This window comes from Rutilus rutilus, assembly GCF_951802725.1.
Source record: "Rutilus rutilus genome assembly, chromosome: 15".
NCBI lineage: Eukaryota > Metazoa > Chordata > Actinopteri > Cypriniformes > Leuciscidae > Rutilus > Rutilus rutilus.
Window position 1 is genome coordinate 3,202,714 of NC_140220.1, and position 26,228 is coordinate 3,228,941.

At 37.0% G+C, this 26,228-nt stretch overlaps 2 protein-coding genes across 2 annotated transcripts; one reads left to right on the forward strand and one right to left on the reverse strand.

The window, feature by feature from the left end:
• Positions 1–3,117: 3,117 nt before the first annotated feature.
• Positions 3,118–11,401, forward strand: drc5 (dynein regulatory complex subunit 5; the record flags this gene model as incomplete). The annotated part of the gene is made up of 4 exons (XM_084432686.1): positions 3,118–3,214; positions 4,451–5,019; positions 7,330–7,779; positions 11,115–11,401. The coding sequence occupies 4 exons, from the start codon at positions 3,118–3,120 to the stop codon at positions 11,274–11,276; spliced, it is 1,278 nt and encodes a 425-aa protein (XP_084288812.1). The 3' UTR covers positions 11,277–11,401.
• Positions 11,402–16,868: 5,467 nt separating this feature from the next.
• tmem151ba (transmembrane protein 151Ba) lies at positions 16,869–26,090 on the reverse strand. The gene is made up of 2 exons (XM_084432683.1): positions 25,882–26,090; positions 16,869–18,423 (listed from the first exon to the last, which is right to left on the reverse strand). Exons 1-2 carry the CDS (start codon positions 25,963–25,965, stop codon positions 16,951–16,953), a joined length of 1,557 nt encoding a protein of 518 aa, XP_084288809.1. The 5' UTR covers positions 25,966–26,090; the 3' UTR covers positions 16,869–16,950.
• Positions 26,091–26,228: the final 138 nt, after the last annotated feature.

The window sequence follows — 26,228 nt, forward strand, 5'->3', positions numbered from 1 at the left end:
GTTTTGGTAAATGCATTGTTCTTAAGCAAGGGCATCTTCCCTCATGTTATCCTATAATGGTTTTAGTTAACCATAACTGCTTCATGCTAGTTTACACTAAAGGTTATACAATCTCTAACCTTAAGTATGGACCCTCTTTGGCTTTGTTTGTTTGCTATAAAAAGGCTGATGTGTTTTTAGGGCTGCTGCTGCTGTTAAAACAAGGATCCTGATGAAGCGTGACATTAGCTTTTAGGGCAATATGGACGAGTATTTGTGAGGACTGAAACCTCAGCAGTTTCAGGGTGTCAGTCGAGCGTCACATCTCAGATCTGCTGCTGAGTTGATCTGGAGTTGTTCATGCTGAGGTTGACGGAAGCGTAATGAGGGTCTGGAGGTTAATGCTGATTATGCAGTTGTTTGTCAAGACGGGCTTCCTTAAAACAAGATGCACAATGTGATCTGATGCATATAGTGCATTGCTCTGTCTCTAGTTCTGTCTCAACACCATGTGAGCCATGTGACTCCTCCTGTTCCTGGTTGAGTTTTCAAAAATGCGTTGATCATATTTCATCCCAAAATCAAAAGGAAAAAATATTGCATTTTGGATACAGGAAATAAAGCCTGTTTTTAGGGCCATGCGTTCTTTTGCATTTTGACATTTTTGTATGACAGCCAAGCACTTTCCTTCACTACACGACACCATTTTCAACTAGAAACTGAAAACTTTTGATGCGTTTTGGCCGTGCATTTACAAGACAATGGTGTTTCGGCAGCCGGAAAATGCACACTTTAATAATAATAAAAAGAGGGTTTCAAAGTGCAAGGTTACACTTTATTTTAAGGGGTCTTTGTTACACTGTAAATATACATTTAAGTACTGAGTAATATGAAGTAACTATGTACTTCCTTAGGGGTTTAGTTGCATGTTATTATGCATCATTTATAGTTATTACTATAGTAACTACATGTAACATGTGTAACAATGCCATTGTAAAATTAAGCGTTACCCAAGTTTTTCAAAACTATACCGTTATCGTCTCTGTGTAAAGTTTCCCTTTTTAGTTGAAAACGGTGTGTCGTGTAAATGGCCCCTCAGGAAGCGGGTTTTAAAGTCCCCCGGTAGTCAATCATTTTATCCCTTAAAACTCATCTTTGATCACTAAAATGACATATTTAAACGTTTTTTCCTTGAAAACAAATGTCTTCATGCCTTAAAATAGCTTGAATGTAACTCGACACCCTTGCCTCATTTAGAATACGGGGGTCTATGAATATGCAAATGAGCCCCGCCTCCACTCACTCACTCAGCTCAGAGATCCACTGGTTGACGATCACACGTTGATCTGATTGGTTACAAGGTAGTTTGTGACGTCAGAAACACCAGCGATTTCAAAGCGTGTTTTTGAGACTGTCTTTGGGTCACTGCAGTTTTAAGGAGGAAATACTCAGCAATGGTGTCGACTTATGAATTTACACACGGTTTGTCTTAAAACATGTTAAAAACACCACATAGACATATAAACAACATTAAAAGCTTGATTTTCACCACAGGGGGACTTTAAAGTGCAAGTTTTTGAAAACGACACCGCTCTTGTCTCTTCCCAGATCCCACTGAACGAGGATCGTTTTGACAATGCTGACGTCTGTACGCGAAAAATGTAAATGAAAAACGTTTCCATTTTTAGTACATCGTTGTCGTGCAAACGTACCCCAATTCTATTCAGCTATAAATCAGCTCTAAAGAAAACATTAGTGTCATTATTCAGCTCAATTAATTCTGTAATGTATAATGGTTCATATATATTATACATATTTAATGGTTCACTTCATTTTGATTCACTATACTATTTACTACATTGGGCAGATTTGTTATGCAAAGATTGTTATGAAATGAAATTGTTTTAATCATAAATTATTCATGACATAATCCATAATCCTGAGATGATCTTTCCCCACGTTGTGCAGGTGCTAGGTTCAGATGGTGCGTTGAAGTTTGACCTCATTTTCAGATGTGTCAATCATCTTTCAAATGTGATGTTTCCATACACATTTTCAATTAGCGGAGTTTAGAAATGATCGTTCATTCATAATGCATGCATTGTTATAAAGGCAGTTATCTTTCTTTGATAATATAATTGTTTACACTCATATTATTTTGGTGATTTTATGATTTGTAAATATAGGCTTTATGTATTTATGCATGTATATATCTTGTTGATGTCATGTTTACTCATTATCTCCCTTGAGCATGGGAAAGGTGCTTTATATTATTATGATTATGATTTGCATGGTCTGCCCCACATTTGCATGAGGTGATGCCCTCATTCACAGTGATTTGCATGTCTTTGAAGTGAATTCATGGGCTTGTTTGAATTGCAAAACCAATTTGAAATGTTATTTCTTGTGTGATGCAGAAATAAATGAACTTATGCGAATCATCACATTACAATCTGTGCAGTGTCATCTGTCATGTGCATGACATTTTAACATTTATTTGTTTTTGTGGTTTATGTCAAAATGTGAAAATTAACTTTTTATATTATTTTAGAGAAAATAGGCGTACATTTCCCAGACCTTGAACTTTTTGTGCCTTCATCTTCTATATGCGTTTCAACTTTTAGACTGACATCCCTCGTTCTTCGTTCTTTAACGTTTCTTCTGTCTTCTGGCTTACATAGTGTAATGATGGTGTGGATAATGGTTTATTTTAATCATGTGTGAGGCTGTTTGTTTCACACATCACATAGGCGCGTGATCAGCGGCAAGTGACGGAAGGCCAGGGCGCGAGCACGTCTCTGCTACCATGGTAACATCAAACGTTACACAGGAACTGAAAGTAAGTCGTCAACATTTCGAAGTGTTTAACTATTTAATGAATTAATATAATGTATATTCTATTCAAATGCGTTATTTTATTCATTGTTATCGACTATTTTAACGGGAAAGCTCGCTTAGTAAATACACAATTGCGTCCATCAAGAAAAGTTGTTGACCTCTCCAGCAATATTATATTATGATATGAGTCATATTTAATGTCTCTGATTGTTAAAGGAGTTGTTTTCTGTCCGTTTTAGCGGTATGTCTCAGAGTCAGTCTTCACGGAGACCCAGGGACGGAGTCGCTGACGGGCGGCACATGCGCAGCCTCATCGCGGAGGATCCCGACTGGTCGCTGGCACTGGTTCCTTCACTAACAACACTCTGCCTACAGCATATTATAAAACACTTTGAAGGTAAACAATACAAATGTAGCCTATCATTTGTGACCCTGGACCACAAAACCAGTCACATGGGTCAATTTTTTTTAAAATTGAGATGTATACATCATCTGAAAGCTGAATAAATAAGCTTTCCATTGATGAATGGTTTGTTAGGATAGGATAATATTTGAAAATCTGGAATCTGAGGGTGCAAAAAAATGGAAACATTGAGAAAATCACCTTTAAAGTTGTTCATTTATGTTCATGATTGTGCTGCATTCACTCACAAAAATAAATGTTTTATATATTTACGATAGGAAATTTCCTAAATATCTTCATGGAACATGATCTTTACTTAATATCCTAATGATTTTTGGCATAAAAGAAAAATCAATAATTTTGAGCCGTACAATGTATTGTTGGCTATTGCCACACATATACCCGTGCGACATGTGACTGGTTTTGTGATCCAGGGTCACATTTAGTTTATTCATTCATATAACCACCACCATAAGTATAAGCTTCATATTCACAATATATATTCATATATCGGACACTAAGAATTAGCTTCTTATACACTCTCAGAAAAAAAGTTGTCACTTTGACAGTATCCTTTCAGAAGCTACTAATATGTACCATTTAGGTACTAATAAATAAGGCACATATAGTCAAACCAAAAATGATTCAAACACCAGATATAATTTGTGATATTTTTTTTTTACTAGTGGGTGCAGGACACTATAGTTTATGTAAGTGAGGATAGCAAAAAAAAAAGTAAACTGTGACATATTATACCCACAAATTCTACCAGTAAAATGTATACATTTTTGGGACCAAAAATGATTCAGACACTTTGACCTGATCATGTTCTGCTGAAGTGTGTTTTCTTTAATTGCTAATGCTCTTTTTACACACAGACTGAACAAAATGAAGCATTGCTTGGTGATTGGTTGAGCTAAATATGTATTATCTAATTGTGTAGTTAAATTTAACAGCTGACAGATATTCAACATAATTCATGTGTGAGACGGTCTAACAGAAGGATGGACAAAACCAGTGAAATATCAACTGAGTTCGTCAAATTTTATTACCATTTTCTAAACTATAGCGAATAAACTGTGATAATGTGAGAAATGTTGAAGGGCACTGCCCCAGTGACAGCTTTTGTAGCATGTTTTGAGAGTGTATTGTAATTGTTTGCAGATCTCATTAATGAAAGGAAGTTCTCAATTTGCACATGAGCCTGTACTGTGCATTAATATTTTGCAGAGAACCCCATTCTGGATGAACTCAAGCCCAACTATAAAGCGTATGTCCTCCAGCGACTGCCAGCGTCTCTTCCCTTGACCGTCAGCGCAAACCTCATCAGTGACGAGAGCTACTGGAAGCGCTGCTGTGAAGGTCGCTGGCGTCTCTGTGACGTCTCCACATACGGCAACAGCTGGAAACGCATGTTCTTCGAGCGTCACCTAGAGAACCTCATTGAACTCTTCATCCCAGATGCAACCGACACCAAGACCGTCCTGGATCTGGTGCCACTGTGTGGAAACTACGTGAAGCGCCTTAATGTCTCTCAGCTGCTGCCGCCCATCAAAGAGCCGCCCAGCTTTGACGAGGACGATCGTTCGGATTGTGCCAGTGATATGGGCAGCGAAGGACCCTCCATTGATCACTTTGATTTCCGGATTCTGCTCGACAAACTCCCGAACCTGGAAGAGCTCAGCGTGGCGTATGGAGTGAAAGGATGCGGCATGAACTTTGAGTGGAATTTGTTTGAGTTCACCTTCAGAGACTGTGAATCCCTGGCAAAAGCCCTCAATTCCTGCAAGACTTTACAGGTTCAGTTCATTGTTATTATTAGTGTTTTCTTCAGTTTTCAGGAACATTTTATAGGCTATGCAAAATATAGGATCACATTAAAGGGGTTAGTTCACCCGAAAAAGAAAATTCTCTCAGTAATTACTCGCCCTCATGTCGTTCCAAACCCGGCCGTAAGACTTTCGTTCATCTTCAGAACACAAATTAAGATATTTTTGATGAAATCTGAGAGCTTTCTGTCCCTCCATTGACAGCTACGCAACTACCACTTTCAAGCCCCAGAAAGGTAGTAAAGACATCATTAAATGAATCCATGTGGCTCCAGTGGGTTAACCTTTGCGCAAAAAAACATAATTTACCACTTTATTTTATATCTATCTATAAATTACAGAAACGTCTGTCTGTCTGTATGTCCGTCTGTCTGTCTGTCTGTGTGTGTGTGTGTGTGTGTGTGTGTGTGTGTTATTCGCATATCTCTCGAACCGTTAGTTTCAAACTTGACAGGTGTCTCGCTACGGGCACGAGTAAGTGCAGTGCCAAGTTTGACATTGTTTGGATGAGAAATGCAAAAGATATCGTTAAAAATAACAGTAAAAGAAGCACTTAGAAGGTTGTGGTTTAAAAATAAACATTCTGACATAAACACTCAGTCAGCTACACTGTTTACTTCTGAATATTATATTGGTTCCAAAACGTGATAAATCCATTTTGATTCATTTGAGTAAAAATGTGTTTTCTTTACCAAGAAAGTGACAAGATGAAAACCACTATTTTCTGTTTCAAACTTTCACATAGCATCTTTAGGTTATAATAACATAGAAAAAAAAAATCAAATCCAGATTTTGATTTTCAAAGATTTATTATAAAAACGGATTATTTCCCCCAAAAATGCAATAAATTCATGACACTTTTTTTTTTTTTCAAAATGCAATTAATCCATTGAATCAATATAAAAGTAATTTTTTATCGTATTGAAACTGTTGAAATCAGCCATCGCTAAGAAATATCTCCTGAACTTTTTTGATGGCGATCACAGCTCACAAAAACTGACTTTGCACGGGCATCAGCCTATTCACCAACTGTTTGCTCAAGCATAGCGTTTTCTCGGAGTTCACTTTGTGCTTTCTACCATGCACATATAAAAATGTCTGAACTTTCGCTGTGTAATATTAACAATGAGCACTCAAACACATCAAACCAACAATTAGGCTACTAAAAACACACTCAAAAACTGATTTTGCACGGGCATTTTGCACTAGTAATATTAATTTCCAAAGAGCATTCACTCAACAATGTCTGCTCTCATGTCAACAACCCACTGGAGCCACATGGATTAATTTAATGATGTCTTTACTACCTTTCTGGGGCTTGAAAGTGGTAGTTGCGTAGCTGTCAATGGAGGGACAGAAAGCTCTCAGATTTCATTAAAAATATCTTAATTTGTGTTCTGAAGATGAACGAAAGTCTTACGGGTTTGGAACGACTTGAGCAATCGGTGAGTAATTACTGACAGAATAAAATTTTGGGGTGAACTATCCCTTTATAAGTCCCCCTGTGGTGAAAATCAAGCTTTTAATGTTGTCTATATGTCTATGTGGTGTTTTTAATACGCTTTAAGACAAACCATGTGTAAGTTCATAAGTCGACACCATTGCTGAGTATTTCCTCCTTAAAACTGCAGTGAACCAAAGACAGCCTCAAAAACACGCTTTGAAATCGCTGGTGTTTCTGACTTCACAAACTACCTTGTAACCAATCAGATCAACGTGTGATCGTCAACCAGTGGATCTCTGAGCTGAGTGAGTGAGTGAGTAGAGGCAGGGCTCATTTGCATATTCATAGACCCGCGTATTCTAAATAAGGCAAGGGTGTCGAGTTACATTCAAGATATTTTAAGGCATGATCCATTTTTTTTCAAGGATTTTTTTAAATATTTTTTTTTTATATGACATTTTGGTGATCAAAGATGAGCTCTAAGGGATACAATTATTTACTACAGGGGGATTTTAAGTCTTCAGTTAAATTTTCTGTGGAACACAAATGGAGATGTTCAGCAGAATGTTCACACTGTTTTCTTCATACAAATAAAGCATATAGTGATCAAGAACTGTCAAGCTCCAAGACGGACACGAAATCATCATAAAATTAGTCTATACATCTTACATTTATGCCTGGTCTTCATACAAAATCATGATATGACTCCAGAAGGCTTGACATATAGCTCAAGGACTCATTTTATGGTGCTTTTTTTGTCCTGCTTGAGAGCCCCTGGCATTCGTCAGAGCATCTGTGTTGACATTTGGTTGTTAAATTCCACCTTTTCTCACCAGGTCTTCAGGATCCATCGCAGCAAGGTGGACGATGAGAAGTGTTGCATGCTTGTGAGTCAACTGCTGGATCATCCGTCCCTGCAGGAGCTGGACTTTTCACATAATCACATCAGCGACCGCGGAGCCCGGGCCATCGGGAAGCTTCTGAACCGCAGTCAGCTGAAGAGGCTGGTCGTCTGCAACAACCAGATAAGAGCTTCAGGAGCTCAGGCACTGGCTCATGCTCTGGCCAGAAACGCCACGCTGATGTCCCTCAACCTGAGGCTCAACCGCATCGGGGATGAAGGGGGTCAAGCTCTGGCTCAGGCTCTGATCGTGAACAAGACCTTAGAGAACCTTCACCTGGGGGGAAATAACATGTCAGAGCCCACGGCCGCGGCGCTGTCTCAGGCTTTGGGGGAGAACTGGACCCTGAAGAGCCTAAACCTGTCCAACAACAGACTGGGAGTCGTGAGTAAACCTGAGAATAGGAAATTTAACACATTCTCATCTAAAAAAGGGACAAATCACAACTTTTCCACCAATATAGAACACTGCAAAAAGTGAGTTTGTCTTGTTTTCCACGAAAAAATCCCAAACATTCTTAAAGTAAGATGAATTTGAATAAACTGTCAAAACATGATTTTATTACTCTTACTCATAATTTTAAAGAAAGAAATTAAAAGAAAGAATTTAAAAGAAAACAAGACGCTCAATTAAACAAGAACAAGAAAAAAAAAAAAAAATTAAACAGAAAAAATACCTGCCAATATGGTAAGAAAAAAATGATTAAAGGTTTATTTTTTCTTACCCCATTAGCAGATGTTTTTCTCATTTTTAGCACCACTTAATTTTGATAATTCTTTCAGAAAACAAAACTTAATATTTAGTTATTTTGCATCTGTATTTTTGTTATATTTTATATTCTGTATTATCTTTGTTTTACAGTAAAATATCTAAACATTCTTCAAATACGATAAAAAAAAACATGTTTTTTCTTATACTCAGTATTTTTGTCTTGTTTTTCAGTACAAGAACACAAATGCGTCAAAATTAAACTAGAATTTTTTTTATAAAACAAGAAGAAAAGAAAAAATCTGCCAATGGGGTTAGAAAATTAACCTAACATTTTATTTTTTATTTTCGTAGATATTTTCTCAAATTTTTGGCATAAAGTTCACAAAATTTTAATCAAATATTCAGAAAACAATACTCAATATTTTGTTATTTTGCATCTCAAGTAGGCTAAATGTATCTTGATTTAAGAATGTTTAGATATTTGTACTGGAAACCAAGACAAAAATCACATTTTGCATTAAATTATTGCAGTTTATTAAGACCTTTCCTGGATGTTAAAATGGGTGGAAATAAATCTTATATAGTGACAAGTGGAAAACAAATTACGGTTACAAGTAGGAATATTCTGGAATCCACCACTAAAACCCCAGCATCATATTACAACATTTGCTGTCTCTAATATTCCGTTTTTCTTTCAATGAAAAACAAAGGCTGTTTTCAAGCATTTAATTGTCTGTAAAGAGGTGAATATGAAACGATACAGCCCTGTCGTTCACGTTCAATTATTCATGGCAGCAGGATAGATGTGCGCTAACACACAGACATGTGGGATGGGGATTACCTCTCTCCTGGGACGGATCGTCCAAACAGTTCCTGCTTTTATCCGCTCCTCCCATCTCTGTTTCAAGGCAAATCATATTTCAAACAATTGCCTCTCATTCCGGAAAGAGCTCTGGCGCTACACACCCAAAGCATTAGTCTGCACAGTCAAGAGGTCTTAATGTGAAATGTAGAGTTTGCAGCTGTGCTGTAAAATGTGATACGCTTCGTCATCGGAGTACTTCAACCTTCGGATAGTGCGATGCCATTTACAGGAGAGATATTCAGCATTAACCATCAAATCTGATGCAAAGTCATGCTGAATTATGAAAAAAAAAATTACATGAATTCATCAAAAGCATTACATAAAATCTAAATTTGCTTTCTTAAAGGGGTGGTTGATTATGATTTCACCTTTCTAACTTTAGTTAGTGTGTAATGTTGCTGTTTGAGCGTAAACAACATCTGCAAAGTTACAACGCTCAAAGTTCAAAGCAAAGGGAGATATTTGCTTTTAAAGAAATTGCTTTTTAAGGACTACAACAAACGGCTGGTAGAGACTACACGACATTCCTCCGGGTTAGTGACATCACAAACCCTAGAATTTACATAAACCCCGCCCCCTGAACACGATTAATAGATTATCAAGACAGAATATGCTAATCAATGACTAGAAGATAACTACACATAAGCTACATAAATTCACCAACTAACCATTCAGAAATGTCCTGTTGCTTCTACATGTTGTCACTTCTTCTTGAGTCTCTCCATCGAGCTGTTGAAGCTCCGCCCCCTGTGCCGGGAGCAGCAGCTCATTTGCATTTAAAGGGACAGACACAAAACGGTGCGTTTTTGCTCACCCTCAAAAAGTGACAATTTTAACATGCTGTATAAAAATATCTGTGGGGTATTTTGAGCTAAAACTACACATACACACTCTGGGGACATCAGAGACTTATTTTACATCTTGTGAAAAGGGCATTATACCACCCCTTTAATACACGCTTTGGGTCTTAATGTGAATTTACGATCAGTTCATGTTATGCATGATTTTCTTTGTAATCTTTCATCAAAATGCTTCTGATATGACTTTTTCAGTTGATGTCGCGAAGGCCATGTGGGCTAGTGGTTAATGTTAAAATATTGAATCTAGTCGTAATGCAGCCTTTCTCGTTTATTAAATCATTTTATGCAGCAAAGCTTAACAACAATAATACCAAAAACTTAGTAATTTACGCCTAGTGTGTTGCTATGGCTTGGGTATTTCCTTCCGTGTTCAGTGTCAGTGCCCATTTTAACATCCACAAGGTGAGAATTATGCAATACTGTTCAAAAGTCTGGGGTAAGTACGATTTAAAAAAAAGAAATTAATACTTTTGTTGAGCAAGGATGCAGTAAATTGATCAAAAGTCATTTATAATGTTACTAAAATATTTCTATAAATGTTCAAATAAGTGCTGTTCTTTTGAACTTGCTATTCATCATGAAAAATAGTAATAATAATTTCTTGAGCATCAAATCATCATTTTAGAAAATGTAAATTAATAATTGAGCACCAATAATAATTAATGATTAAGCAGCAAATCATCATATTAGAATGATTTCTGAAGGATCATGTGACACTGAAGACTGGAGTAATGATGCTGAAAATACAGCACAGGAATAAATTACATTTGACTGTATATTCACATAGAAAACACCTATTTTAAATGATAATAATATTTCATAATAGTACTGTTTGTACTGTATTTTTGATCACATAAATTGTGAGCATAAGAGACTTCCTTCAAAAGCCTTTAAACGTTTGAACGGTGGTGTAGGTCTTAATAAATCGCCAATTCTCCACTGTTTAATATTTGGTTGTGGTGAAATGTTGTCTTTTGTAACTTTTACTCTCATGTAACTGAGCTCTTTTTACCCTCACGTTCGCTTATGATAGATCAAATCAAGTGTCGCCTATTATTTTTCTCATTTAAAATGTTTTATTAGAAGCAAATGCCATTTCTTGTTCACTTTGGTTTAAAGTATAAAGTCTTGAATGAAATTAATCAACCCTAGGACTTATTTAATGATCCTCTCTCACAGTTATGTCTCTGATTTGTGTGTAATCCAAATAAAACGTCACATCTCCTGTGTGTGTGTGTGTGTGTGTGTGTGTGTGTGTGTGTGTGTGTGTGTGTCTGCTACAGGACGGCGGAAAGCTTCTGGAGGAAGGGATATCCCACAACAGCAGTGTGTTGGAGTGTGACATCCGGCTGACCGATGTGGGTCAGGACAGTGAGTACTGCATCGCTCAGGCTCTCCGCGCCAATCAGGTCCAGGCTGCCCGCATAAATCAATCACTACTGTGATCCCAGTGCCAAAGTAGAGTCAGCCAGGGAACTGGCCACTGGAAAACACTGAAAACTAATTAAAAAATGACCAAAATTACTCTTACTAGATCTATTATTCTTAAACAATGAAATTAAAATGTATTTAATAAAAATGTATTCAGACACCTTTCTCACATTATCACACTTTATTCGCTATAGTTTAGAAAATGGTAATGAAATATGACGAACTCAGTTGATATTTGACTGGTTTTGTCCATCCTTCTGTTAGACCGTCTCACACATGAATTATGTTGAATATCTGTCAGCTGTTAAATTTAACTACACAATTAGATAATACATATTTAGCTCAACCAATCACCAAGCAATGCTTCATTGTGTTCAGTCTGTGTGTAAAAAGAGCATTAGCAATTAAAGACAAAACACTTCAGCAAAACATGGTCCAGTCAAAGTGTCGGAATAAAAAAAATATCAAAAATTATATCTGGTGTCTGAATCATTTTTGGTTTGACTGTATTTACATTACATTTAAATGGAAATACACAAACTAGAACAAGGATGATAACTATAACGATAATGATAAAGATATAGTTCTAAATGTAAAAGAATAGCAGAGTTCACACCACAACTGTAACGCCCAGTAAACAATTACCGTCTTTCAACGTTGAAATATGGTTGAAAATACCTCGGACTGGTTTATGATGTGATCTCAACTGATCATCTAAGACAGGATGAGTCTGTTATACATGCTAAAATAACGGAGAAAAACACAAACTACCAAACCATGTTCATTATTATCTCAAATAAATATAAAGAGTTTTACATATTCCATCAAGACGTTGAAGATCGACCAGTTTTCAGTGTTCAAAAGTCGTAATTAGACGTTGAAGATTTACGTCTATTCAACGTCTAATAGACGACTTTTTGCTAGCTGGGCGGTAACGGCACAGAGGAACGTAGAAATCACTTTCCGAGGGATTTTTTTTCCAGCTGATGAACGATAAAAACACCGACAGCCAATCAGAATCCATCCTGCTTTAAAGAGCTCGAGCATTTAAAGCGACAGACGTCAAAACTGCAGCGGCTCTCAGAATAAACAGGGTTTTGTTTCCCAAAAGCATCGTTATCCAACTAAGTTCAGTTGAATTGTAGTGGTAATGACAGAACTTGCAACCGGCTTCGGGAAGCGCATCCCAGAACGATGTTGTGCGCTGGTGTGGACGCTAATATAGTTATCGGTATAGTTGTGGTCATCGCCTGTAAGAGCAGTGTGTTTGGCTCATGATTAGCTGTGCGTGACAGACTGTCAGTGATATGACTCCCGCAGGAGAATTAGCTCATGATTAGCCGTTTGTTGAGTGGCAAAGGTCACTGACATGTGAACATTAAACGCATTTTTCTTATTCAACAAGAAATAAAAATGGGGTCCCAAAATGATCCATTGGGATTTGATCCGATGATTAAAAATGGGTGTTATGGACACTATTGAGTTTTATAAATCTTTTATTCAGCAATGATGCATTAAATTGATCAAAAGTCCTGAACTTTCCTATTAATCAAAGAACACTTTTTTTTTTATCTCGGTTTCCACAAAAATATGAAGCAGCACAACTGTTTTAACATTGATAATTATCATAAATGTTTCTTGATCCTCATATTAGAGTGATTTCTGAAGGATCATGTGACACTGAAGACTGGAGTAATGATGCTGAAAATTCAGCTTTGATCACAGGAATAAATTATTTTTTTAATATATTCACCGTTATCTTAAATTGTAATAATATTTCACAATATTACTGTTTTTACTGTATTTTTGATTTATAAATGCAGCCTTGTTGAGCTTTCAAAAAACAACACAAAAATCGTACAGACCCCAAACTTTGATCAGTACCCGGAGCCAGACCTGAACGAATGCCTAATAGCTTATTAGTTCTCACGTTTGACTAGTCCACACAGACCAGGCGACATTAGTCGAAAAGGAAATTGCTTTCATTGCATTTTTGATGAAAGATAATGCGCACAGATGCAAATTCACCAAAAGACCAGGAGTTTTATTCAATTTGTACACACATGTTTGGCATCTAACCTGAGATATGCCACATATTTTATAGGCAACATAGTGTTTACAGACTGATATATGACACTGGTTATTGTGTAAGCTCTATTTCCACTGGACATCGTCCATGGCTTCAGAACGGCAGGGAATTACAATAATCATCCATGATTATAAAGTATCATTTGGTCAGTGGGATATTTAATGAATAGACTTTCCACCCAATGTCATAAAACATTCAGGAGAAATAATCACTTTCTGTCATTTAGAATTTGTTTCAGCATTGTGATACTGATTATTGACACACACACACACACACACACACACACACACACACACACACACACACACACACACACGCACAATATCTCGTTATTCAATACATCCAAAGTCACATTGACGTTTACTGTGTGCACATGTAATGGTCAAATAAACAATTGCCTTCAAAATTGTGACATTTTCTGTGCACATAAAAGTTTCTTTTTGTTATACAAAATGTTTCCTATTATAATATATCAAGACATAGAACATATTTTCTTTCCAAAGTTACAAAATGTGGTCACCTGGAAACTCTTGGTCCTCTAATTTACATACTAGGATGAATATCTTGAATTTTTTTTTAATTTTTGAACTTTTTTTTTATGTTATTGAAAAAGAAGTCTCTTCTGCTCAAGGCTGCATTTATTTGATTTAAAATACAATAAAAACAGTAATATTGTGAAATATTATCACAACTTGAAAGAACTGTGAATATATAGTGAAATGTAATTTATCCCTGTGAAAGACATTTGTTATGTCTTTAATTTAAGAAGAATTGAATTTTCTGTTCATCAAAAAGTCCTGAAAAATGTATCATGATTTCCACAAAAATATGAAACAGCAAAAACTGTTTTCAACATTATGTAAGTCGCTTTGGATAAAAGTGTCTGCTAAATGATTAAATGTAAATTAATAATTGAGCACCAATAATAATTGATAATGAATAATCAGCAAAGCATCAAATCAAGGATCATGTGACACTGAAGACTGGAGTAATGATGCTGAAAATACAGCTTTGATCACAGGAATAAATTACATTTTAACATGTATTCACATAGAAAACAGTTATTTTAAATTGTAATAATATTTCACAATATTACTGTTTTTACTGTATTTTTAATCAAATAAATGCAGCTTTGGTGAGCATGAGAAACTTCTTTCAGAAACATTAAAAAATCTTAATTATTCCAAACTTTTGCAAAGCAATTTTCTTAATTATTCCAAAGTATTGTCTGGATAATTGTTTGCCCTAAAATTAAAAGAATAAAATAAGAAATTATTTTTTATTTATTTTGCATAAAGAAGATGTATCCTAGCATTCAGATTTTTGTGTTGTTGTTGTTTTGGAGAAAATTATTATTATTATTATTTCACAAATATAGTAATCACCATTTGAAAGGGAAATGTGCCTAATTGTCTTGAAAAAGTGGTTTAATTATGCAAAATATAATTTCCTTTTAATTTTGGGTAAAATATGACCCAGACATAATTGAATATCATAATTCTGAAATTATAGAAAAATGATGATAAATTTGTGAATTTTAAACCGGCCTCAAGGAAGCTTGTAGCAGTGATTCTTATTCTGGACTAGTTTTAAACTTCAGGACAAAGTGATTTCAAAACAGAAAGATTGTGAGCTTCACTATATGGCAGAGGTCATGCAGAGGTTAACTCTATACTGTCATACATTATGCAGTTAGGTTGGGCTTTTATAGATTATTTTGCCAATGCTTTATACAAATGAGTTCTGATTCTCTGAAAACAAAGGATCATTTCTGGTGCTGATGTACAGTAAGTGAACAAAGACATATCTATTTCTGCAGCAAATATTTGCCCTCGACTTTGCAGTTTCAAGATTTGACAGAACATGAACATCTATATTTATATTTCTAATTTTAAGACTCATTTTGAACATTATTTGTGTGTGGGGCTTATTTTTAGATTTGCTTTTTTCCGAGGGACCGATCTTACGGCTCAAAATGATTACGACATATTTTACTTTTCACAGTAACTTTTACATTTATATAAATGCAATGTCAACAAGCTTTTAAATAATTCAACATAAACACTAAAATAATACAGTCTGAGGCACTTACATTCCATATAAAAAGAGGTAGTTGCAGAAAATGTGAAAAATAATAATAATAATAATAATGCTTTAGTTGATCCGACCATATATGTTAAATATTATCTTACACGTATAAGATAATGTTTATTAATGATCTAGCAGGACATTTCAAAGATGATGTGTTTTGTTTGAGGTTCTCATGTCCTTCAGGCTGCATGTATTAAATTATTCAAAGCACCAACACTGTTGCCATAAATAGATCAGAAAAGAAACAGGTTTATGAATACTTTGTACGAATTTTTTACTGAATCATCTGGTCTGTATCATCCTTAATAAAAGTGATTTTATGTTCATAATGATTTTTTTTTTTTTTTAGGAAACACTGTTGAATATATTATACATTGCAAAAATGTAAAAATGTTTTGTTGCATTCTGACTGAATGATATATTTTTTTAATTCAATATAGACAATTTTCATTTACATTAACTTTCTTAATGTGTTTTTGATGTCAACGATTTGTCAATGCATGTTATTGCAAATATTTTTTTTTTTTGGAATGATGTTGAAATTTCATCTTCATCTTTTCATCAACTTTAAAAAAATTTCATTTTTCATTTTTTTTTCTTTAAATATTTTGTTGTACTTAAAAAGATGTTCTAATATGGAAGTAAAATGGGTTGTGAATGCCATTTCATGTTGACTTCAAATGCAATGCGAGAAGTAGTTTGGCAGATGTTTAAGAAGCTGAATAAGTGTGTTACAGGGATAGTTCACCCAAAAATCTAAATTATCCCATGATTTACTCACGCATGCTGTATATGACTTTCTTCTTTTAACACAATCAGAGTTATATTAAAAAATATGTAATGGCATTGAATAGAGCCCGAGTGTTTGAAGGCCAAAAAAGCTCATCCATGCATCATAAAAGTAATCTTTACGACTCCAAAGGGTTAATAAAGGCCTTCTGAAGCGAAACAATGCGTTTTTCTATGAAAAATATTCATATTTATAACTTTATAAACTATAATCTCTTGCTTCCAGTAACGGCCGTATGACCAGACATCAATTATGGGATATTAATATAAATTTTTCGGTGAACTATTCCTTTAACATCCTCATAAAAATCAGACTGCATTTGTTATGAAGAAATGTAATTAGGCCTATGTCCCATTCAGTGTTTGTTCAAGTTATGTCTGTGCTATCATAAGGAGGGAAACTAAAGATTTTTAGCATAACCACTGAAACTGACATTTCTGAATCACCAAAGCAAAAAAAAAAACGAAAAAAAAGTTTCATTCCATTTGCTATTTTCATTTAAAGTCAACATGAACTCAAATGAAACCCAATGTACTTTATTAATGTGATTTTAATGTGAACAATTTTTCATTTGTCAATGTTAATGTTATTGTACATTTGTGCTATTGTACAATTAAGCATTCTCTCATTTGGGTATAGCAGTTCCAGGACCAGTCTGTTCCACAAATCAAGAATCATCAGTTTGCAAATATTTTATTATAGTGTCCTTTTGCAAACGCTATAACGAAGTCTCCACACAGGATCCGTTACGGTGCAGTGAATGGCGGTCATGACCGAGGCAGCCCTCGTTACGGTGGATGATCAGCACGGGGAAATACAGCGCGTCCTGATAGGCCGGTGGAGAGGGTGGGCTCTCCTCATTGGCTGACTGACCGGCCAGACATTGCGTGCTTTCCGTCGGGCAGCCGGGGTCGTTTAAGCTACTACTGTGACTTCTCCAAAGGCAGCTCCGACGTGAGCCGTACAGACGTCCCAGCGAGAACCGGCTGCCACTGAAGGGTAACCGCGGACTGCTAGTGTTGCAGATGCTCAACGCGCTACGCGAGAATATCGACGAGCTGCTGATGGACCGATGACAGCGCTCACAGTTCTGCCGATATCCACCGAAGCCTCTTCCACCGGCCGCGCCAATCCCGCGAGACGAGAACGTGTTACAGCTGGACTGCTGTGCCAGATCCATTAGCACGGCTTCGGAGTAACTGGGAACGAGTTGCTGGTTGGAGCGAATGTGCCACTCGAGCTCTGTGCTGTCGATGGTGTTTACCCGCGGGATGTGGCGGCAAAACGGCCTCTCGTCCAGCGGCGTAACGGCGACATAGTCAAACCCAAAAAGCTTCTCCACGTGATAATGAAGGTACGCCGTGCGATACTCCGCTAGGACGCGCAACGGCCAGGATAAAGTCAGCGCCGCCGCCAACCAGAAGCTAAACCGCGACGCGTACCAAGGCAAGCGATCCGGATCTGCACATGCAAGCACGTATTCCTTAAACTCGACGTTTTTGAGGTGCATTCCTTCTCGAGCTTCCATGTAATCGTCAAGTCCTTCGTTCTCGGTGAAGAAGCGCGCTCTTTGCGTCAGATAGGAGTTCTCGGACTCGACGTTAGCGAAACTAAAGCACTTGGTGAAGCGTAGCCTGGTCACTGGAAAGCTGTCTAGGCCTGTTAAGTGCTTGGAAATGTCTTTAACCCCGCAGTTCCCGTAATCAAACTCGGCTTCGGCGACGTGCGTGTTCACGCGCTCGTGGTAAACCTGCGTGGTCGTGTAGGCGTCCCCGTTGCGGTAGCGAGTTACTTGTCTCGTCCGGCGTACGTAGTGATAGCTAATAGCCTTCCACCAGATGCAAGGCGTGGCTTGTTGCATGCGATGCACGCGCTCGGTGATGCTCTCCAGGTCTACTTTAAACTGAAGTTCGCTGCGTGAGTTACAATGCCAACACTCCACTAGGTAAACCACGTAGAGCATGAGGAGGAAAGCCACTGGGATGTAGATGTAGCCGTTTGAGCAGGGACTGTCGTGGTACATCATGGACTTGCCCTTGAAGGCGCTGTCGAAGGAGAGACGAGTGACCTTCGTGACCTGGCACCAGGTCATCGCGATCACACAACTGTACATTAGCAGCGACAGAAGAAGGCATTTCCAGTGCGAGTCGCGACACAGGGACTTGCTCAGGGACTGCTTCAAGGGTCGTTGCTGTAAAGATATAAATGATAGAAAAGGAGAAGTGAAAAAATGCCCTGGAGAAGTGAGAAATAGATCTGTGGCACTTTTTCACCCAGAGGGAAATTTCAAGAAAGCATGTCTTATACTGTAAAAAATGAGATGTACATACACTCCAAGGCCTTGCTTACACCTGATATTAAGATGTGTTTTGGTCGATCGGATCACAAGTTGACGAGGGGGAGACATTCCCGTTTACACCTGGTGTTTTAATCCGTCTCTTTTGTCCACTTTCATCCTGATTTCTTCGAGGGGAGGATCTACGAGTGGGTGAATGAATGGGATTTTTCAGATCTTTCGATCTAATGGACGAAATAAGCTCGCATAAATTTACATATGAACGCGACCGGAGATGACAGAAAAACATAAGGAGATTATCAGCTTTCGTTTCTGCACTGACAGCCTCAAGATCACGCCGAACGCTGTGTGTGTGTGTGTGTGTGTGTGTGTGTTAGACATCAGGAATGGAGAGAGAACATTGTGTTTGGTACGTTTTTCATCTTCAAACCAAACTTGGGTGTAAATACAGGTGTAAACGGGGTCTAAAACGGTTTGTGTGGTTGAAAACTTGAAAACGCATTAGACCGGATTGCTTTCGTAGTGTAAACGCTCATGTGGTCGAACAGCCACAAAAGTCGACAACTCTCCTCTTACTGAACTAATGCGTGAACATTACGGGAAGAGCGCTAGCCAGATGGGATTTAAACTCTGTCGGCTGGAGACCCAAGTTTGGTTTGAAGATGAAAAACGTACCAAACACAATGTTCTCCCTCCATTCCTGATGTCTAACACACACTTTCTTGAGGCTGTCAGAGCAGAAGCTGAAGCTGAGGCTCTCCGTATGTTTTTCTGTCGTCTCTTTTTTCGCGTTCATATCACTGATCTATATAATGACTGGATAGCTCATGACGTTCTAAACTGCCACTAGGCAGTGAAGCCACCGGAAGTGTTCGAGCGGCCATCTTACGATTCCCTACCAGCAGAGGGATCCAACGCCCGTTATACAGAGATTGGTAGCTCCGACGGCACTTTTAAGATGACCCGATGTGCAGCATACAAGTGTAAGACGACGTTCACAAAGGGATGTAGAACAACTGCCCACAGGTTGTAATTCAAGCCCTATAAGTAGTAATTTATATGCAAAATTGTCGCTATGCCTGTGTTGTTTTCTCCGAGGCAAGAGCTGCTGCTTCTTCAAAAATCAACGATAAAACAGTCAACAGTAGCCTATAAGAAACCTCAGAGCAGCAATAATCACAATTAAGTGTCCAATAGCGACACCATTTGACAGCTTCAAAAGAGCTTCGTGCAGAGTCCGTTTACCGTTACATTAACCCATACAATTTGTATTAAGCATTTCCTGAACATGTAACTTGCTAATCAAACACTTTATATGAACAAACTACTAATCTATAAAACACAAATCGGTCTTCCGACCTTTTAATATTGTGTCAGTTGATGTTGATATGCGCGAGGGAGAGAGAGCAATACAGCGCTCGGGTTGTTTGAAGGCGCTGAGAGTGCGCGCGCGCGGCCGGGGCTCTCTCTGCACTGATCTAAATAATTCGTTGTTACGACGACTTGTTCCCTCGTTTTAATAAATCGTGGACACGTTTAACTAATTCCCTCCCTCATTTTGATTTAACGAATTACAACGTGGCCACAATATAATAAAACGAGGGAACAAATTAGTATTGTGCTGAGGTATTATTAATTCGTACGTGGCTACGAAACAATATTCACATGAATATTCACCAATTCAAAAAAATATAGGTCTTTAGCATTCACTATTTAATTAATAGTATCAAACTGTTTTTCTTACCTGTGAAGATAGCTTTTCAGTGAAGGCCGACTAGTGTTCTCGTACAGCTTTTAATTCCTTTTGCAAAGAAATTGCCGTTTTTTAATAAGCAGGAAAAATTTCCGACTTTAAACAAATACCCATTTAAATGCTAAGAGTGTTTGCGTTATAAAAATGTGCAGGGAGACTTTATATTTTAAAACGGTGTCTCGTTAGGCAATGTTTTTTCAGTCAAATCATAAAATTTCCTATTGATTCAATAGAACGCATGAGCTCACTAGGGAATACCAATATGGCGGCGCGGTGGCTTCACTGTTCATGACGTCATGAGCTATCCAGTCATTCTATATAGATCAGTGGTTCATATGTAAATTGCGTGAGCTTATTTTGTCCATTAGATTGAAAGATCTGAAAAAGCCCATACATTCACCCACTCATAGATCCTCCCCTCGAAGAAATCAGGATGAAAGTGGACAAAAGACACGGATTAAAACACCAGGTGTAAACGGGAATGTCTCCCCCTCGTCAACTTGTGATCCGATCGACTAAAACGCATCTTAAAGGGGAACTCTCGCCAAAATGCAACCTAGGGTCTTTTTGTTAATCTACTCGAGGCAAACTTTCGTTTAAATGCATAATTAGGATGGAAACGCCACTTTTAAGTTTGACCGTATTTTCGTTTTCGGTCAAATTGCCTTGTGAATGGGAGTGAATGGGGCACTTCTATAATGGCATCAAAAATCGCTATTTTTAAAACACTAAGAAGACTTCGACACAACATGAAACTTTGCTCTCAGTATCACCAGGGGCTCTACACATGAACTCCAGCATTGAGAACATTGAACACAGTTTCCGTCCGCCGCCATTTTTTCAGTCAAAAATAGTCGATCTCCGAATGCAACGTAACAGGGAGGAGAGTAAAGATGGAAAGCTCCTAAAGCTTAGTTCCATATAAATTCACAGATAATTTGTTGTTTTGTCGTTAGTGAAAATCAATATTGACCTTGTATTTGAAAAAGGATCCTCATATAAGAAACAATACTAAAATTCACAGTCAGTTCATTCGCATTCGGAGATCGACTATTTTTGACTGTCAAAATGGCGGCGGACACAGAGACGGTGAGTTGTTCAAAATCTTTCTCTTTAGTAAACTCTGTGAACACACACAATGATCTCAATGCTGGAGTTCATGTGTAGAGCCCCTGGTGATACTGAGAGCAAAGTTTCATGTTGTGTCGAGTCGTCTTAGTGTTTTAAAAATAGTGATTTTTGATGCTATCATAGTCGTGCCCCATTCACTCCCATTCACAAGGCAATTAGACCGAAAACGAAAATACGGTCAATCTTAAAAGTGGCGTTTCCATCCTAATTATGCTTTTAAACGAAAGTTTGCCTCGGGTAGATGCACAAAAATACCCTAGGTTGCAATTTGGTGAGAGTTACCCTTTAAGTAAGTTCAGTGATGTTTCAGTTCTTGTATAATAGTGTCAATGCAGGCAGATCAATAATATTGTTGAATATTTAATAAAATGTTAAATTGAATGTCCCCAACTAAGCAAGTCAAGCCAATGGCAACAAACGTGGAAAAGGCGACAGTGGGAAGTTCTCCATCATGTTCTTTGAGATAATCTTTTGCAGATTTATTGACTGTTCAAAATTTCAAGTAATTTTTTCCCCAGTTCTTGGGCGTTTAGTTGCAGCGCCGGAATTATGGAATTCTTTACCGTTGCAGATTTTCCAGCTGGATTCTATTTCCCAGTTTAAAACTCAGATTAAAACCTTTTTGGGCTACACTTTATTTTAAGGTGTCATTGTTATAGTGTATTTATAGATTTAAGTACTGAGAAATAAATAATAATTAACTACATGTATTACTATAGGGTTAGGTTTTGGTTGAGGGTTAGTTGCATGTAATTATGCATAATTTACTGTTATTACTATGGCAAGTACATGTAACATATGTAACAAGGACACTGTAAAATAAAGTGTTACCCTTTTTTGTTTGTCTTTTTGTATTTCTATGTGTTTTATTGATTTGCTTTAATGCTTTAAGGTGTCCTTGAATTTATTACTAGGAATTTTGTTGACTTTGATGACAAATTGCTTGTAATTTTCCTCATTTGTAATTCACTTTGGAAAAAAGCATCCGCTAAATGAAGTGATATCAATTTAAGCATCCCCGTTTGTAGAAAATCCAGTCCAGGATTTAATGTCGTAGCTGGAAGGCATTTGTTCGAGCTGTGATTGGGTTAATCTCATTCAAACATTCAAGTGTTAAAGTCACCATTAAATCAAAATTGACTTCTTATTTTTTGTGGGATGTTGCAGTATTTATTATAAAATGATTTATGCGTGCACATCATTATTTTTGTTAAATTCATGTGCCTCGTAATCTTTAATCAAAATATCTTACCTCTTCTCTGATGATGTGGGCGGGGCAATAACCTGTCACTCACATGAGATCAGCCAATAGCAAACCACAACCATCCAATCAATTCCTCACAGACAAAATCAAGCCCCGCCCACATTTGTTCTCGTTCCAGAAACTGTTTCACTTTGTTATAGGTCAAAATAGGGGTAAACAAAGACTATCGCAACTTCTGTTTCATCACATTGCCTGATTTAGTTGCATTTCAGGAGCTTTTGTGGAAGTAGCAGGCCAGCAGTTGGCATTGTTTTTTTTTTGTGTGTGCTTGTTGCATGTATTTAAGGCTTCATATTTCTTACGTTTTTCTTGAGTATGAGATTGCATGCCATGTCTTATGCCCTTAACATGGCAGTAGGCATTAAATAATTGATAAGGTTCTTCCATAATTATCCGCTCTACCTTTTAGCACGGCCCCTGGAGGCCCGCACCGCTGGAGCTCTCAGCGGGAGCCAGAGCACTTATGACAAGTAGCCCTTATGAAGTATTTCTCAGACATTAATATACAATGCAATTTGTTTTTTTAGTATTTGAGTTTCCTCACATCCTTTCAAGTATGTCAGAAATGTGATCGCTAACATGAAGTCACCGAGGGACCAATGAATTTGAGGTTGAATGAGGACATTCTGCAGAAAAAAAAGATTGGTTTATGAAACATGATGTTGTTAACCAAACCTAAAGGGCGTGGGTTTGATTTTGACATTAGTGGGCACACAACGGATATGAGGGTTTTACATTTAGAATAGACTTTTGACTGCGATCGCATGTCATCTAAAGCCTTTATTTATAGATATTGTAGCAAACAGACTCATTTTAGGAGTATGAGAAAATAATGACACAATTTTGATTGTGTATTTAGCTTTCTGTACTTCATGATGGAATATCTAAACAATCATACATTGGTGCATTTCTTATAAGGATCATTTTTATAATTACCATATTCAATGTTTCTGTGTTATCTTTATGTCAAATACAATCAATTAATTCAAATAATCAGAAAAATTGTACAGACTGTTTAATGCTGCTATTTACCAGGGTTCCTTTAAAAGTCTTAATTTGCCCTCAAGGCCTTAAAACAGACTTAAATCAGAGCAGAAAGTCTTAAATTCATACATGTGAAATAATTTGCATATGTGAATGGTGTTAATGGTGAAGTAAGATTACTTAAAGTGCAAGTTTAACTCGATTTAGTGTGGGCCTAAATAAACACTGACTGTGGATTTAACACTTTCTGTTTTGCTGTGAAAGTCATGGCGTTAAATGTTGCATACATTGCGAAAAAAGTATATCTTCCTCAGTATTTTTGTCCTGTTTTCCAGTACAAATATCTAAACAAGTTTAAAATAATCAAGATAACATTCACTTGAAATAATTATGAATTTAAATGATTTTGCATGTTGGAATAAACCAAAATGCACCCTTACCAGGGTTATTATCATGAACTAAAACTAAAGTAAAAAAAATGCATTACTTAAAATATAATAACATTAATTTCAACATTTCTCATTTTCATTTAGTTTAATTACTTAAATTAAAAATTGGATATATGAAAAAAACAGAAACAACAAAATTACTAAAACTCGAAATGACAATGAAAACAGAAAATATAACATGACCTATAATTACAAATATTAACAAACACTATAATAGTATATCAGTGATATTAAAATAACACCACTGGGTTACTCTGACACTAACTGATGTGGTTAATGCCGAAACATGTGGTTCAACTAGTTCAGAAACCTCACTGACCTTCATAGGTTGAGCTAATCGGGTCTTTGAATGTGAATTACATGCCGTTTAATTTTGTAAACAGGTTATAGTTCAAATCCCTTTTCTTTGAGTGCAAGTGTTCATGCACATCATTTGTAGGCACTTTGAAACGTAATTACTGAATAAAGAGCTTCCATCGACCCAAAGGGGACGCGCTTCTGAGGAAATACTGATCACACGAGTTAATCACCATCTTTAATCAGCAGCCAAATCATGTGTTCAGCGTGAGATTCCTAACCTTCTGTGTTCCCAAGCATCCAATCAGATCATGCACTGGGGACGAATCACTTCAGCAGTGAAACAAAGCCTCTGTAATGTGCTCAAGCCCAAACCCTGAGGCTCTTTCAGTCAAGATCTACTGAGGATTCTCTGCTGGGATCGTCCTGTATATTTTGGGAAGTGTGAGCGGGGTGTCCCACTTTCATTCAGACTATTATAGTGCTCTTGAGTTGGTCATTTTAGTAACATGACATAACAGACAATGACTTTCTGGGGTTTAGTTGCGGTCAGGACGGCCCTTAACATGCTTCTCAACTTCATTGTATTAATAAAGAGTATAATCTTTTTATTCTGTTTGAAAATACACAGTAAGACATTATCGGCACTATACTGTGAAATACATTCAGGTCCCACTTTTTGCAGGCAAGTCATTATGAAAATATATGATCAATCATTACAAACAACTTAAATGTTACTTAACAGTAATTGGGTGAATCTCATAAAAAACATGCAGGTCATACTCACTCCAAAATGTAGGGAAAAAAAAAACTTTTTAATTTAAATAAATGCATAAATGCAAAATCATATTTAATTTATATAAATCTATAAAATAATATTTTTTTATAAAATTATTTTGAAATAAATATTTTAAGAATTTTATTTACGTTATTTACATAATACTATATATTTTTGCCACACCTACCAATGGCATGTGATTTTTGTTGTTGTTGTAGTTGTTGTTGCAAAAAAAAAAAAAAAACAGTCAGTAATTGCACAAAAATATTAGATTCGAGTGAAAATTCCCAATTAAAACATTATTCAATACAAGCAAACAGTCATAAAATAAGAACAAATAATCAAACATCAAATGAACAGTGCTTGTCAGGTGCATATAAATGCTATTTATTTTATTAATTTGACTATGTGGTGAAATATGACCATGATATATGAGTTGTTGTTTTTTTACTGTCTGCCACTGCATTTGAACGTGTCTTTGTGTATCTATTCTCTCACTCACGTGCACACACACACACACACACACACACACACACACACACACACACACATCATGTGTGTGTCAATTAAACATTAATCGTATTGCATGTATTAGCTTCTCTATCTTGCATGTTGTGAAACATACAGAATAAAGAGACTATGAATTCTCTTCTGTCGTGGTTTGTAACAAAGGTTTCCCTCATCGGATGAAACTCACCAGTTCCCGCGGCGCGTCCGTGTGCTCGTGCTCGTGCAGGACATCAGAAGCACTGCTGTCAGTGACCGGAGCTGCTGGAGACATGATGAAGAAGAAGAAGAAGATGAAGATACTGGAACATGAACATCACAGCCATGGGTCATCCATCATAGTGCAATCCTCAGCGAGGAATCATCCTGTCACAGCACGCGCACTCGTGTGTCCTCGGAGTCTGAGAAGAACCAAACACTTGCGGGATCGCTGGCTGTCCAGATCATTTGCTTTAAGACTGGTGCGTTGCAAATAAAAGAAGCCAATCCACAGCGAGATGCAGAAATCGTATGGAAAATGAAGCAGCGGCGAAGCGC